Source organism: Marmota monax, unplaced genomic scaffold (assembly GCF_021218885.2).
Source record: "Marmota monax isolate L192 unplaced genomic scaffold, Marmota_monax_Labrador192_F-V1.1 WCK01_AAM20220418_F8-fsc00022, whole genome shotgun sequence".
NCBI classification, from domain to species: Eukaryota; Metazoa; Chordata; class Mammalia; order Rodentia; family Sciuridae; genus Marmota; species Marmota monax.
The window spans coordinates 25,237,084-25,252,661 of NW_026695215.1; the positions used below are offsets into that span (position 1 = coordinate 25,237,084).

The 15,578-nt window shown below is 53.7% G+C and overlaps 2 protein-coding genes across 2 annotated transcripts in view; one reads left to right on the forward strand and one right to left on the reverse strand.

Annotated features, from left to right (window-relative positions):
* Glyctk (glycerate kinase) overlaps positions 1-15,578 on the reverse strand; it is a 264,580-nt gene that overhangs the window by 230,852 nt on the left and 18,150 nt on the right. The window lies entirely within an intron of this gene.
* On the forward strand, positions 6,667-14,061 carry Dusp7 (dual specificity phosphatase 7). Its single transcript, XM_046431859.2, has 3 exons — positions 6,667-7,284; positions 8,737-9,171; positions 11,993-14,061. Exons 1-3 carry the CDS (start codon positions 6,765-6,767, stop codon positions 12,298-12,300), a joined length of 1,263 nt encoding a protein of 420 aa, XP_046287815.1. The 5' UTR covers positions 6,667-6,764; the 3' UTR covers positions 12,301-14,061.

Below are 15,578 nucleotides of genomic sequence, written 5' to 3' on the forward strand. Positions count from 1 at the left end.
AATAAGTCCATCTCCATGACTCAGGAGCCTTTTCAAATCTGGAACAGTGATTTTTTTCAATATAATAAGTTTAAAAATGTTACCCATCTTAATATTTCCTTTTATAAGAAATTCTATCTCACAGCACCTGTATTAACCCATTCAAGTACAATATAATGCCTCACAAAACATGTTAAAATGTGAGAACATCTGCAACAATGTGTCAATCAGACTCTAAAGCAAAGTTCAGGACAAACTGTAATGATTCCCAAAAGGTCAGTAGTCACCTGGTCCCTGTAAAAGTAATTAATGTTTTATCCTATGGCTATTAACGGGCATTGTTCTTCCCTAGGATAATTACCTCTGCATCTATTGCAGTGGTGGCATTGCACAAGCAGGCAAAACAAATCATTTTCTTCAACAATTTCAAAAATTTTACTAGACCTGTCAAACTCAAGTACATATTGATAAGGTACTTGATCCTTTTCAAAATGCCTCTTTGGATGTATTAAAATTACAATCTCAGGGCTGGGCCTGATGGCACATGCCTGTAATCCCAGCAGCTTGGGAGGCTGAGGCAGGAGGATTGTGAGTTCAAAGCCAGCCTCAGCAATGGCAAGGAACTAAGCAACTCAGTGAGACCCTGTCTCCAAATAAAATACAAAATAGGGCTGGAGATGCGGCTCCATGGTCAAGGGCCCCTCAGTTCAATCCCTGCCCCCAACCCCCCGCCAAATTACAATCTCAGGTTCTAGCCATGTCAATACAAAAACACCTTCTTTTAAGAATAAAGAAGGACTTTGTCTATGATGACCTCAGGGCTCCTCTCCAACACACCCCTCCCCACTGGGGTCTCTACGCTCTATTCCAGAACTTTAAAAAGAGGGGTCCCCCCACTTCGCCTCTTCTCAGCTTGAAACAGCCAGATTAGACCAACACCCTAATTCATTCTTCCCTTTCAGAGTCTGGAATGAAGGGTTATGGAAAATAATATTCCTACAAGACAGCTCCCCAGGAGGGACAGTGTGACTCGGGAGGAGGTAGAGAAATTAGCCAAATATTAAACGTCTCCCAGAAATTAGCCAAATATTAAACGTCTCCCAGTACATCCTTTTCCGGTAGCAGTGGGCCCCGAGGGAAAAAGCAAACTTTCATCCCTTCCCAGGTTCATCCTCAGCATCTCCACCAAGAGCAAACATTCACCCCTTCCCCACCTCAATGGATCCTGAAGGGAGAAGGCAAGTACTGAAACATTGGGCCCTGAACCTTTAACCTTTCCCATTGCAGATGAGTCCTGGAAGGAAAAAGGAAAACGGTGAAGCTCTAGGTAACAATGGGTCCCAGAGATAAACAGTGAACACCGAGATGTGAGCTTTCCCAGTGACAATGAGTTTCAAACTTTTTACAACTGCCTTGCTGAGTTAAAATTTTAACCTGCACAACCAGGTCCCTGACTGTCCAAATGACACACCCGCAGTCTCCAAATTAATTCACCCTCATTGTAAACTATAAAACTCAGACTCTTCCTGTAACTTGGGAACCCTTCTCCATACCTGGAAAATGAGTCCTCCTGTGCCTGATGGATTGACTTCACTGCCAAATAAAGGAAAGTTTGCTGATTGAAGTTTGCTTCCTGTCTCTTGCCTCCATCATTTATGCGCCATGAGCTTACAAGAAGAGTGATAGATGTCCATCCTCTATTTTCTGACCTTGTGGGCTGGGTATGTAGTTAGTGAAAGTACACGCTCAAGTGAGTGTTCATGGGGACTCCACATGGAGATGTTAGCCAGGGGGCTGATCTGTCACTGCTGAATTGTGGGTGGGGAGTTGAGAGAACGAGGAACTATACTGATCTGATTCCATATGAACCCTCACCTCACTGTCCTGTACGCTTCCCGACACAGGGCAGGCTTTCAGAAAATGTTTGAGAATGAATGGGAAGAGAGGCTAGCTTGAGGCTTTTCTCTCTTCTCCCTCTCCTTTGCCTTCTCCAAGCAGCCTTAGAGACTTTCCACCCATCTCCTAAGCCATTGCTTCCATCTTTCCAGGTCTTGGGTTCTGATTGCCCTGAGCATGACCCTCTCTCCCAGTCAGGGATATTTGCTCCCTAGGGCCCTGCATTCTCACCTCCTCTATCCCACATACCTGGGCAGCTGTGGCTTCCCAGCCCCAGAGGGTCCCAGCTTCCCTAAGCTATACTGCAGGTAGCCAGAGCCTGGCAGCTCCCTGCTGGCAGGAAGGCACAAGTGGAATCCTGTTCCATTCAAAGCTTGAAACCACAGAGATCCTGGTTAGCCGGTAGGGGAGAGTGAGCCCAGTTGACTGGATTGGTGGGAGAGAGAAGTGTGGATCCCACCAGCCTGATAACAACCCTGATGGGGAGTCTGTCTTCAGGCACCTCCCAACACCTTAGGTCAAGAAGATAAGGGTTGCCCAATAAGTTGGGGTGACATCCCCTGAGGGCAAGCCAGAGTCACATTAACAGAAGGCTCATGCTATCCTCAAGCAAACATTCACTCCTTCCCCAGACATAGTTTTGTGTCAATGTGCATATGACATAGTAAATGTACATACAGAGTTGTGTTTCTACACATGTGCATAGGTCTGTATCTGTGTGTTCTGCACATACACTTATGAGCATAGTGGATATACAGGTGCCTTGTGTTGTATGTTCTTTTGTGTGTAGAGCCAGGAGTACCATACAGGGAGGAGAGTTGCCAATTCTTTCACAGTCCACTTCTGTCCCTGGCTTAGATATTAGCTGTCTAGACCAGCCTGGCTGAAGAAGAAGCTATCCCAAAGTTCAAGGGCAAGGAGAGTGAGTCTCAGTGGATCTCCCACCACAGCCTGGGGGAGCTTCATTGGACATTGATGACTCAGTCTCAGCAACAGGCATCATGGATTGCAATTCCTGACCCCTGTGCCCAGCCCCTCTTCATCGCTCATAGGGATTTAGACACCATTAGAAAGCTGTTCCGATAGCAAGCAGGAGTTCATCCTAAATTTGGACTAGTCTCCTTAGGACCGAGAGGGCAAAAAACTGGCTCTTTCCCCACTTCCACCATATGGCACCTGAATCACAGTGGCCCATTTCTAAGAAATCCAGGGGCCACAGAGAGAAAAGGAAAGTCTGTTCCCAAGATGCTGATACTGTTCTTGGTTACACATCTTCTGGGTCACTGAGAAATGTGGATGTTTGGGGTGGAGGCAGACATGGCATATCAGTTCACATCTGCTCTTGAGGACCCTTAGTTCCTCTCAGAGAAACAGCAAAGAGCCAGAAAATAGCCCACCACCACAGCCCAGTCTTGCCCTGCCAGGAAGACCCTCCTCTGTGTGGTTCTGGGTTGAATGTGTCCTGACAGGGAAGTGAGCTCCAAAGGAGGCTGGGAGCCTGGCACTTGAAATAGGGAAGGAGGAAGAGGAACAGCTTTGAGGGAGTGCAGATATGCCATTGGGCATCCAAAGTGAGGAAGAGTGGTGGAGGATGCTAAACAGTGGCTATGATGGAGTGTGGAACAGAGATGGGGATGCAGGGATCCTAAGGCTTTGGGACTCTCCTCCAATCTGGCACCTCACATGGCCAGGCTAGTTCTCCTGCCATTCCTTTGTTTCCACTGTCACTCTCTCCCCACATGTCCTCCCTTTTGCATTCATCCAAACCCTGTCTCTCTTTACATCCCTGCTGAGCACATCCCACCCACCCCCTTACTCTGCAGCTTTTCCAAATCCCACATCGTTGTGGACCTCTCCTGTGGTTGTATGTCCCCCCTGGAGGACCCTAGAGGAGGAGAGAGAGAAGAGAGGCATCACAAGCCAGTGGAAGGGGTTGCATGGCCTCCTTTCCTCTTCTGTAGGGTGGAGGGCCGGAGACTGTTGGGCCACAGAGGAGATGCCCATTGCAATTCAATCCTCATTAATCAAAGCAATGACCAATTCCTCACCAGGCACTCAGAAGCAAGCATGCCTCAGCTTGGGGAACATGCAGTCCAGCTTCGCTTGAGGATAACATGAGCCTTCTGTTAATGTGACTCTGCTGTGCCCTCAGGGGATGTCACCCCGACTTATTGGGCAATGGATACCTTCTTTTTTTTTTTTCTTTTCTTTTTTTATGAATGGCTTTTAAAAATATGTATCATTTTTATTGTTGTCGTTTATTTTTTATGTGGTGATGGGGATTGAACTCAGGGCCTCATGCATGCTTTACCACTGAGCTATCTCCCCAGCCTCAACTGGTATCTTCTTGACCTACCATGTCAGTAGAGCATGGTCCCATCTGGGAAGGGGACACCAAGCCCAATCTCTCCCCTAGAGAAGGATGTTGCCATCATCCTGCATAGATCTGGGGGAGCACCCAGACCAGCATATAACACCCATAATGGAGCACAGGGGCAAACAACCAGGCTGCTGGTGCTGCCACACTGAGAAGAGAGAGTCACTGTGGTTGCTCCCATCTCAGGCATGCCTAGAGCTCAGTAGCCCCTCAGGACTGCTGTGAGTGAGTCACTCCTCAGTAGCTCACCCTTCCCTGGGTGCCTGCTTGAGTCTCTTTTTATTTTTTATTTTTGGGTGATATTGGGCCAGGCTAGTTCTCCTGCCATTCCTTTGCTTCCACTGTCACTCTCTCCCCCACTGAGCTGTCTACCACTGAGCCCTTTTTTCAATTTTTGAGACAGTGTCTCTCTAAATTGTCCAGACTGGCCTCAAACTTTTGATCCTCCTGTCTCAGTCTCCCAATCACTGGGATTACAGGTGTGTGCCACCAGGCCTGGTTTCAGGCCTCTTTTTGAGTGCTGCCTCTAGGCCTGGTAACCAGCACCTAGAGCGCCCCCACTTTCAGGGGTGAAGCCTCAGAGGAGGTCCTCCCAGGGGGATGGATCAGCCGACTGGCTGAGCATTGTCCAGAGTAGCACTACATTTTGCAACTACATTGCAAAAACTGAGACCATGAGATGAGAACCATCCTCCGGTAGCATAACACACTATCAAGTGGCAGGACAGAATCTGGGTCTTGGTCTTTCAAGTCTTGGAAGCTCTTTCCACAGGGTCTGGGACCCAGAGTAGCAGGCTCTACTCAGCAACCCCAAGACAACCCTGGCCAGAGGGTTTATTCTCCTTTATCTCTGGGCATCCAGTTCCACTGATAAGACTATCTCTTGCTGCACTTTGCCTTTCTGAGAGTGCTAACCGTGCGAGAGACCCCACTCCTTTGGGACACAGCCCTGCCAATGGAACCCCATAAACTATTTCTCTCTTTTAAGACTGGAGGGTTAGGGGTGGAGTGGGGCATGGGGAGGGACGGCTGCTGGAACTGCTTTTTGTACCTTCTAGCTGAAATTCTTTGCTTTCCAGAGGATCTCACTCACTTCAGCAAATATCAAACATTATCGCCCCTTGACCCTACAACCTTCCCCGTTGGGGGTAGGGACAAGGTGGCTCAGAGCTGACCAGCCTCGACAGAGTGGAGGGGTTACGCCCCAAAGAGGTGCCTAGCAGGGAATGGGGCCCGCAGTCCGCTTCTTCCAAGGGGAGACCATCCTAATTCCAGAAGAGACAGCTCAGCAGTTCCCGCCGGAGTGGAGCCGCTTTGTTCCAGCGCTACCTGAGGATCCATTCACCTCCTCTGCCCCTCCCTCCAGCGAGCCGAGACACCACGCTTGCAGAGACCCCGCCCCCTTCTCGCGCTGGGTGGAACTGGCAGTGGGGCTCCACCTCCCTACCCCCTCCTTTGATCGTGATTGGCTGCCTTCGCAGCGCGTGCCCGCCTACCTCGAAAGTTGATTGGTGCACTGAGAGTCCTGTAGGAGAAGGAAAGCAGATTATAAAGAGCGCGCCCCTCCCTCTAGTCCTGCTGGTAAAGTCACGTGGCGCTTCACTCTTCGCTTGTCACTACCCCACTTGTAAAGGCTTTTTAAAGGGCTCGCGCTCCATTCCCGGGCTAGTCCTTTGCAGAATTTCTCCACCCCAGCGTGCGGAGGGTGGCAGCGGCCCTGATCCGTCCTACTCCGCCAGTCACCTAGGTGCCGATTCCCCAGCGGGTCTGCTGGGGTGAGGTTCTGCAAGCCTGTGACTTGTCAGGAGGATAAGGAGCTCTCCTAAAACGTTGACCCCCTAGCACGATGCCTGGCACATAATAGGCATTCAATTTCCATTTGTTGAACGAATTCGATGAAATAATGAATGAATTAAGGATAACGGGCGAGAGAAGGGAAGGTTGGCGCAGTGTGACTGCAATCCCCTCCCGGGAACCCATTCTCAGGGAAACTGCTTCTTTAAGTGAGGTGCCAGGCGTAGGATATCCCTAGGACAGCTTCTCCCGTAGGGTACTAAAAAGTTGGGAGCGCAGCCAGAGGAGACCAAAGGGGGCGTATTGGCTGGCCCCCCTAGGCGTGCCGTAGCCGGTTTCGGGCTCAGCGAGACAGCGGAGGCGGAGATAGGACCCGGCTACGGGTCTCTGGACACACCAGCGGCTAGTGAGCTCGCGTACTGTGGGGAGGGGCAGCAGAGGCGCGGCGCCTTTAAGCCGGGCACCGGCCTCGCGGCCCCGCCTTCCGGAGGACGCCAGGGCGCGCGGCCGCCGGAGTCGCTGTTTAATTGGGGCTGTCAGGCCGCGGCGCGCGCGGAGGGCCGGGCGGGCGGGCGGGACTGAGGCCGGGAGGCCGGGGCGGCGGGCACGCAGCTCGGCGGGAGGCGGGCGCCCGGAGACGCGGCTGGGGCCCGCGCGGCCGGGGCGCCGTCCCAAGGCAACGCTGCCCGGCCCCGGCCCCGGGCTGCCCGCGCTCCCCATGAAAAACCAGCTCCGCGGCCCCCCGGCGCGGGTGCACATGTCGACTTCGGGGGCGGCGGCGGCGGCTGGGGGCACCCGGGCGGGGTCGGAGCCGGGTGCGGGGTCTGGGTCCAGCGCAAGCACCGCGACGGGCGCGGCAACGGGAGCGGGGGCCATGCCCTGCAAGAGCGCCGAGTGGCTGCAGGAGGAGCTGGAGGCGCGCGGCGGCGCGTCCCTTCTGTTGCTGGATTGCCGACCCCACGAGCTCTTCGAGTCGTCGCACATTGAGACGGCCATCAACCTGGCCATCCCGGGCCTCATGCTGCGCCGCCTGCGCAAGGGCAACCTGCCCATTCGCTCCATCATCCCCAACCACGCCGACAAGGAGCGCTTTGCCACGCGTTGCAAGGCGGCCACTGTGCTGCTCTATGACGAGGCCACGGCCGAGTGGCAACCTGAGCCCGGTGCTCCTGCCTCCGTGCTCGGACTGCTCCTGCAGAAATTACGCGACGACGGCTGCCAGGCCTACTACCTCCAAGGTGAGGGCAACACCTAAAACCCTATACGGGATTGGGGTTCCTCCGCGGCTCCCTAATGCCCCTGCTGCAGGCTATTTCCTCTCCACGCTCTTGGCCAGGCCGGGCGCCACGTCGCCCCTGGCCCGCATCCGCTCTCCGTCCCCCACAATGTGGGCTTAGGCAGGGGAGGGCGGATCTGTGCCCCCTTTTCTCGGCACGATTCGTGTAGGTAGAGAACAAACTACCCCCCCCCCCCCTTATTTATTTATTTTATTTTTTTCTTTTGACGGGGCGACCGTAGTGCCCGGGCTCCAGCTGAGCGCCCAAAAGGAGGGAGAGGCAACCTCCTGGAACCCGAAAAGCGTCAGGGTCTAAGTCCAGCGTGGAATTCATGTCCCTGGAAGGCCAGGGTCAGTAAGGGCACCTTTCGTAACACCATCCAACTTCTTGTACATAGGGACTGTTTATGTTGGGGTCTCTGGGATCCCGTCATGGCCCCTATCACCCAGGGATTGCTGCCTTTTGGATGCACTTGGACAGAAGGTTGGCAATGCCCATTTTCATGGCCCAGGTCTCCTGGGGCCCCCAAGTCCCCAGCCTGCTGCCTTAGAGCTTTTGGAATAGAGGAGGCAGCGGCTGGGGGGCGAGTGGCTGCAGCCGGTGTTTCCAATTAACATTCCAAAATGGCCTCTTGCTGGCAGCGGGGCGGGCGGGAGAGGAGGGGAGGCCTGCGGCACCCTCGGGCGCAGGGCCCATGCCTAGCTGAAAGGCGCTTCCCATCTTTCCCATCAGTGTGTATCCCCAGTGACCCTCTTGCTCTTCAGGTCCAGGGCTAGACAACCTTGTGTTCTGAGGGAGGGTCCAGAGAAGTGTGTTTGGGTTCCCCTTCACCAATCTACCTCTGGGGGGGGTGGGAGTATAAAAACTAGGGGGGGGGACTCAGGACCAACCTATACCTTCACATTACCGTCCCCTAATGTGGTTATGGAGGTGGACAACCAGAGACTATCGGGAGGCCCAGGTCCTCTCTATCTCTAACTGACCTAAATGTGGCTCTGGACCCTGTGGACTCATCTATAGGAGGGGTTTGCAGACCCTGGGTGCTGGTCTGAGGGGGGATTGTGTACTTTCCTTTGCCTCTTACTGAGTACTAATGAATACTAGGTATGCATGAGAACTGCAGGAGAGGATTGAGCTGGTGCCTGTCCTCAAGTGCCCTAAAGCTGGTGGTATGGCTGAAGTGTTATGGGTAAGGGTTCAGAGCTCCGGCCTCAGTTTCCTCATCTGTGAAGTGGTCATGGTTTAAATGGAAAGAACACATGAGAGGATGCACATTGTATGTTTGACATGACCCATGTTGCCCTTTGGTGGTATAATGCTTAACATGGGGAGTGCTGGCCATCAGTGGTCTTATGTGGCCCTTTTGGACTCTCACCAGCCTCTCACCCAGGCCCTGTCTCACCTCCGTCACAGGTGGTTTCAACAAGTTCCAGACAGAGTACTCGGAGCATTGTGAGACCAATGTGGACAGCTCGTCCTCGCCCAGCGGTTCGCCGCCCACCTCGGTGCTGGGCCTGGGGGGCCTGCGCATTAGCTCTGACTGCTCCGATGGCGAGTCTGACCGAGAGCTGCCCAGCAGTGCCACCGAATCGGATGGCAGCCCTGTGCCATCCAGCCAGCCAGCCTTCCCTGTTCAGATCCTGCCCTACCTCTACCTCGGCTGCGCCAAGGACTCCACCAACTTGGATGTGCTCGGCAAATACGGCATCAAATATATCCTCAATGTCACGCCCAACCTACCCAACGCCTTCGAGCATGGTGGCGAGTTTACCTATAAGCAGATCCCCATCTCTGACCACTGGAGCCAGAACCTCTCCCAGTTCTTCCCTGAGGCCATCAGCTTCATTGGTAAGTGTTGCTGTGCTCTGGCCAGAGTGGGTGGGCGCATCAAGGTATGTGTGAGACTCTGGGTGTCGCCCCTGCCCAACTGGGTACCTCTGGGCCTGTCAAGACCTGTGTGTGCCTTGCATGTGCCAACGTGTACCTGTGGGTGTACCCATGCCTGCTGTGACTCACCGAGTCCCTCAGGCCCCTCTACCTGTCAGGGCCTGAGCAGTCCCCTGAGTCCTGGGCTCCCCCCAGCTCTTAACATGTCACGGTCTCTCTGCTGTCAATCTTATATTTTCTGGCTTTGCTGTTGTTTCTTACTTAGCAAGCCAAAACATTACAGCTTGCAGACTCCCACGAGGCCCAGTTGCTCTGCATCACGCCTTGGCACACGTGTCTTTCCAGGATGGGGCTGTCACTGTGCTTCTTTGGGCTTTACTGTGCACCTAAGAGGACTGAAAGCTAACCCTGGGGCCAGAGACTTATCTCAAACAGGCAGTTAATGAGAATGTGGTGCCCCAGAGTGTCTCTGTGGGACCCCAGCTGCTCTTAGCAGCCTGTGGGGTTTGCTTGGCATATAGGGAGTGTGCAGAGAAGGTGGAGAAGCCTGAAAGAGGACTACATCCCCAGCTACCTTGGGTTTCCCCCCTGCTTCCTCCTTGGTCAGCTTGAGGTTATTGGACTGCAAGTCATTTCCCCAGGCCTGGGGGCTCACCCAGGTTATGGGGAGGGACTCAGGCTTAGGATAAAAGCAGACCCTGTACTGTCTGAACCTGGTGACCTAGTGTTTCTGTGCAGCCTCCTGTGGTAGAATGGAGTTGGCCTGGGCAGTCTTTTCCCAATGGCGGCTGTGTCCAGAGGAGGGCGTTTGGTGTCAGCCTGGCTGGGCTAGCTTTAATAACAGGAAGTGGGAGGCTTCCCCGCCTCATCCGCTTACTGGGAACCAAAACTAGGTGCCTGCCTGGGAGGAAGGAAGGAAGCTGAGGCCTGGGGGAGGGGCCCCCCCGACTGGGGCTGCCTGGAGCTTCCAGCCCTGCCCCAGGGGACATGCCAGGAGGACTGTAGGTGCTGTCTCAGCAGTTGACCTCCCCATTCCCCCCCAGGAGGAAGAACAGAGAGGGGAACCCCAGATTTCTCAGGGCTGAGCCTACTTTGGGTGCTTTTATCCTTGAAGGTTCCCCCATATCTGGTAGGGGTGAGGGGACCCATCAGGATGCAGAGGTAGAAGAGAATCTTTTTCCCTGTTTGACAAAGTGAAGGAATTGAGATCCAAATATCCCATAGGACTCACTGGGACAGGATTAAGCTAGATACTTGAAAGGACTCAAAATAAAGTCAGCAGAAGAACTTTCAGTGTGACCCTGGGAGTGGGTTTGTGGGCTAGGCATTCCCCACACCTCGTGTGACCTCTCTGGAACCCTTTTTCCACTACCTCTTTCTCTCACTCCAGATCTCAAGGTCAGACCACACTTCTCCATACAGAGCTGCAACATCTGTCTCCTCTCCTGCTAGTCCTGTCCCTAGTGTCGTAGCCAAGGGACCATCCTGTTAGTCCCTGAGTCTGGACTAAGCACCTACATATGCTTAGTCCTGAGTCCCCTTTGTTGAGTAGAAATGGGGGAGGGAGGCCAGAGGCAATAAAGAACTTGGAGCCAGGTGAGGTGGCTGTAATCCCAGTGACTTGGGAGACTGAAGTACGAGGATCCAAGTTCAAAGCCAGCCTCAGCAGTGTAGCAAGGCTCTGTCTCCAAAACTGAAAGGCTGGGGATGTGGCTCAGTGGTAAAGCACCTCTGGGTTTGATTCTTGATACAAAAAAAAAAAAAAAATGGGAACCTGTGTGTCATTTTATAGGCGAACATTGTTTGAGTGCTGACTGTGTGCCTGGCTCCCAGTAGGTTTGGAGTCAGAGAACTGGAAACCTCGAGGAGCCTAGCGCTGCTGCTTGTTAGTCCACATCCCTGGCACAGCTATGGCACTGAGAGTGGAGAGGAGAGATCACAGGGCTAAATTGTTCAGGAGCTCAACCATCATTTACTGTGCACCTACTGTGTGTCTGGCAGAGGAGTCTGGGTAGCAGTGGGGGAAACTGGGAGGATGAAGAAAGAAGGGAAGACTGGCCGAATCCAGTTGGCTATGGGGAGAAATCACTGGAAGGGCCCCCACTTAAGCTAATCCCACCTGAGAAACCCCAGATGTGGCTGTTATCTTAGTCCCTGGCTCTTCAGAAGCTGGAGCTAAGACCTTCGGGACTAGCTGGGCCGAGCCCAGAGCCCAGGATAGGGCCAGGCAACCCACTTCCTCCCTCAGGCCCACTTTGCAGGAGGCACTGGGAGTAAGAGAACAAGCACCGCCCCCCACCCCCAGGTCATGGTCTGTAGCAGAAGGTGCTGAGTTAGGAGAAGCCTCTGGTGGCCTTGGGCTTGTCACTTTGTCTCATATCTGTTTCCACATTGTTAAAATGGGCTTATTGGCCATGATGCAGATTATTTGAGAGGAAACGGAAGACATCCTCTAGCCAGTTGTGACATGACAGTTGCTTATGTTTGCTGAACCCTGTTTGGCCTGGGTCCTTATGAGACTACTGAGAATAAAAGGGCTCAGGTGAGGCTGAGGCTTGGGAATGTGCAGGGGCTTACAGCTAAAACGAGGCAGAACCCTTTGCACACCCCAAGTTGCTAGCCCACCACACTGGGCTTAGCTGGGTCCCTCAAGAGTCAGGTAGTACCAACAAGCCACCTGGCTGCCCTCTGTGCCCAGCCCCAACTGCTGTGGCCCCTCTGCCCACCCGTTTGGGGAGGCTCTTTGAGACACACAGCCTTGACCCATGCCCCTGTGTTTCAGATGAGGCCCGCTCCAAGAAGTGTGGTGTCCTAGTGCACTGCTTAGCAGGCATCAGCCGCTCAGTGACGGTCACTGTAGCCTACCTAATGCAGAAGATGAACCTGTCACTAAACGATGCCTATGATTTCGTCAAGAGGAAAAAGTCCAACATCTCGCCTAACTTCAACTTCATGGGGCAGCTGCTGGACTTTGAGCGGACGCTGGGGCTAAGCAGCCCATGCGACAACCACGCGCCCAGTGAGCAGCTGTACTTCTCCACGCCCACCAACCACAACCTGTTTCCACTCAACACCCTCGAGTCCACGTGAGACCAGGTGCAAGGATGGGCATGGTGCCAGGGCTCCCCCAGCCCTCCACAGGGCCCGATGGGGCCCAAGCTTGTTGTCCCTGGCCCGAGGAACCCACGGATTCTCCTGTGCGCAGAAGCCGAGGCTGAGTGGTGGCCAGCTCTCTGCCATTTGTGGGGGCAAGGCCTCCCTCTGCAGGACTTGCTAAAGAGGCCTCAGCTGTCAGACACATGGCTTTGGGGGTCCCTGGACCCTCATGTCTATCCCAGGACACTCCTTTCTGCTGGTGGCCTGACCATTCTGGCTGTTTTTAAAGACACATCCATGGACCTGAGTTTACTTTTTACTTTTAGCAGGTAAATCCAAGCTCCACGGAGCACAGAGTATTCAAGCTCTTCTTGATTTTTCTTTTTTTAACGAAAAGTGTTATTTTCAGGCTACATGCAGCAGTGGATTGTATAAACCAGTATTTCATCCCTTTCTTGATCTTGTGAGAGAGAGAGAAGTGTTTTCAGTTTTGTTTTTCTTCCTATTTCAAAAAGCAATTATTGGTGTGTGTTTTTGTTTTTAATGGAAAAGACAAACCCTGTGTTGATCTTGACCAAATGCGTTTTGCACATGTATGGAGCTCGTTTCTCCAGCAGACACTTCTTAAAGGGGTGGCTTGCTGCTTTCCAGGCATCAGGACCCCCAGTTGTGCCATCTCCCACCCATGGCTCAGCCCAGCTTGGTATTGTGTCTGCCTGTGCACACTGCCTCAAGTTGTGCTTGGTGGGCCGGACCTGGGTCTTTGCATTGTCTGCCCTCCCATCCACCCCAAGGTGGTCCTGCACACCTCCTTGCGCTATCCTGCTGGAGGTGGGGCTGCAGGGGACTGCCAACTAGTAGCATTAACCCTTTGGTCTCAGCCCCTAGCAGGGCCAGGCCATGGGCCCTTCTATATACTTACCCAAGACTTCTATCTAGTTCTTTCTGTAACTGGGAGTGGAGACCCAGTAGCTAGGGGAAAAGAAAGCTTAGGTGGTAGAGCCCAGCCCTGCCTCCCAAGTTCTTTTCTTCATCCTGGCTGTTGCTTTGGTCCAGCTGCAACTCCCAATTCCCTTCTCTCTGGAAGACTGCCTTGCTCACCACCTGCCCATGCCTTCTACTACCAAGAAACATGTACCCATTTCAACCCTAGGGCAGGGGCAAGTGGGGCAAGGATGGACTAGTAGAAGGGGTGTGAGGCTCCCTCCCCACACTACCCCAGCCCTATAACTACAGGACAAAGCCACGGATTCCGTTACCCTCCTCCAGTTTTGTTCCTCAGTTCTAATCAGGTGTCAGGAATGCATGCGGGCTTGGGAGGGGTGAGCAGTTGGGCCAGGGTCCCTGATGGAGCCAGCACTCAGCATGTGAGCGAGGCCACGGAAACTCTGCCCCCACCACATCTTACCTCACAGGGGTGGTTTTCAGGGATTCTTTAGGGCAGTGGATTCAAATCTTGCCACAGTCGAGAAATTGACAAAAAGCTTCCAAGCTGTATATGGTTCTCTTTCTCTCTCTCTCTCTCTCTCTCTCTCTCGTTTTTTATTTTTAAAAAGAAAACCCCAGAAAGATGTATCAGATTTGTGTAAATGAGGGTATTCCAGAGGGTGGCCAGTTTTGCTTTATGATCTTATGAAGGAAAATTTGTGACCCTACATATATATATACACACACACATACATATATATATATATATCCCGAACCAGCAACGGGACTTTGTTTATATTGCAAATAAATATTATTTTTTCTTTAAAATGAGTTGTGGTGTTTGGTAAGAGCTTGGGGCCCCAGGAAGGTGAAACGGGAGTGTTCTTCACTGGCACCCCAGTGCTTGCTTCTGTGAGGCTAGTCCTGCCCGTGGTATGCTGGGCACTTGCTTAGACCAGCCAGAGGTGTCCCCCAGTTGGCAGGGAGCAGGCAGGGCTTCTGTCTGGATGAAGCCTCAGTCTCCATCTCTAAGATGGGGCAAAGCACAATGAGACCCCAAGTGCTTTTTGTGTTTGCCCGGATGCTCGTGATCTTTATCTGGTCAGGGTCTGGGTTTGCAGGGAGGAATGAGCTGAGCTCTAGCTCCCACGGGCATGGGGTGGGTAGAGAGAGTGGCCTGGAGCAGAAAAGGATCCTGGAGAAGGATGGCGACCATGGCCTTGGGGATGGAGCTCCAGAGCCTTTATGTGTCCACTTCTGGCTAGATGGGATGAGTCCCAGGCCAGAACTTAAGGAGCCCGGGTGCTGATTCTGATCCCACTTCCGCCTCTGTCCTTAAGTGGGCTGTGATAGCATTAGGCGGGACCCAGGTGGAAGGTGGGTAGGGTGGTCCAGAAGCAAGGGCATCTCAGCAGCTCCCCGAGACATTCCCGTCAGGATGCCCAGGCTCTCCCTTCTCTGACCCTGACCCCTTGCTTCCTGCAAGTCACGTTGGAGCAGAACACAGTCACCACCTTCGCAGCTCAGCCTGTGACCACCAGTAGAGGCCAGGTTCTGCCCACCATGGAACCTGGGTTCGACTCATAGCTTTGTGATTGCCTGCCTTGGCCTCTCCTGCTCAGTGCTCCTGTCTTCAGAATGGAGGGTCACTGTTTTCCAGCGGCTGCCCGCAGGGTGGAGGCAAGGGGGAGCCGGGTTCTCGCAGCGTCGGCAAAGGGGCGGGTGCTGCTTTTGCTCTCGGACTCCCTCAGGGCCCTGGTCCTTCTGTGCCAGGGGCAGCCAAGGGGGTGGGGGCCTGGGCAGCCAGAGACTGCGCCTTTGTTCCCTCTTGCTGCCCTCGCCCAGGGCCGGGGAAGCCCGCGGGTGCTGGGCTGGGGGCTGGGCCCTTGATAGGCCAAGTAAGTGCCAGGCAGTGCCAGTGTGCCCAAGCACAGGACAGAGGGTGAGAGCAGCATTCGCCTTCCGAGCGGACTCCTCAAACTGAGGACTGGGGGCTTGGGAGTACATGAAATAGGCTGACCCCACCACTTAACCCCATGCACTCTCAGGCCGGGTGGTCGCTCCAACCCTCAGCGTCTGATCTGTAGAAATCCTGACCTCAGCACTACCTGGCTAAGACTCCCTGCCAGGAGAGTCAGGTTGTAGCTGAGTGGCTAGGGCCCTGGAGCCTTGCTCTGTGACCTGAGGCTAGTGCTGTGGACCACTGTCCCCCACCTTGGGTCCCAAGATCCCACTCATGGAATCTCACTCTGAGCTCCTGTTATTCTGCCCCGTCTCAGCCCTTCTGTCCCTCCATGGGCCCTATCTGCTCAAGACCATCCTTGACCGGGGCCCTTGATGCCAGA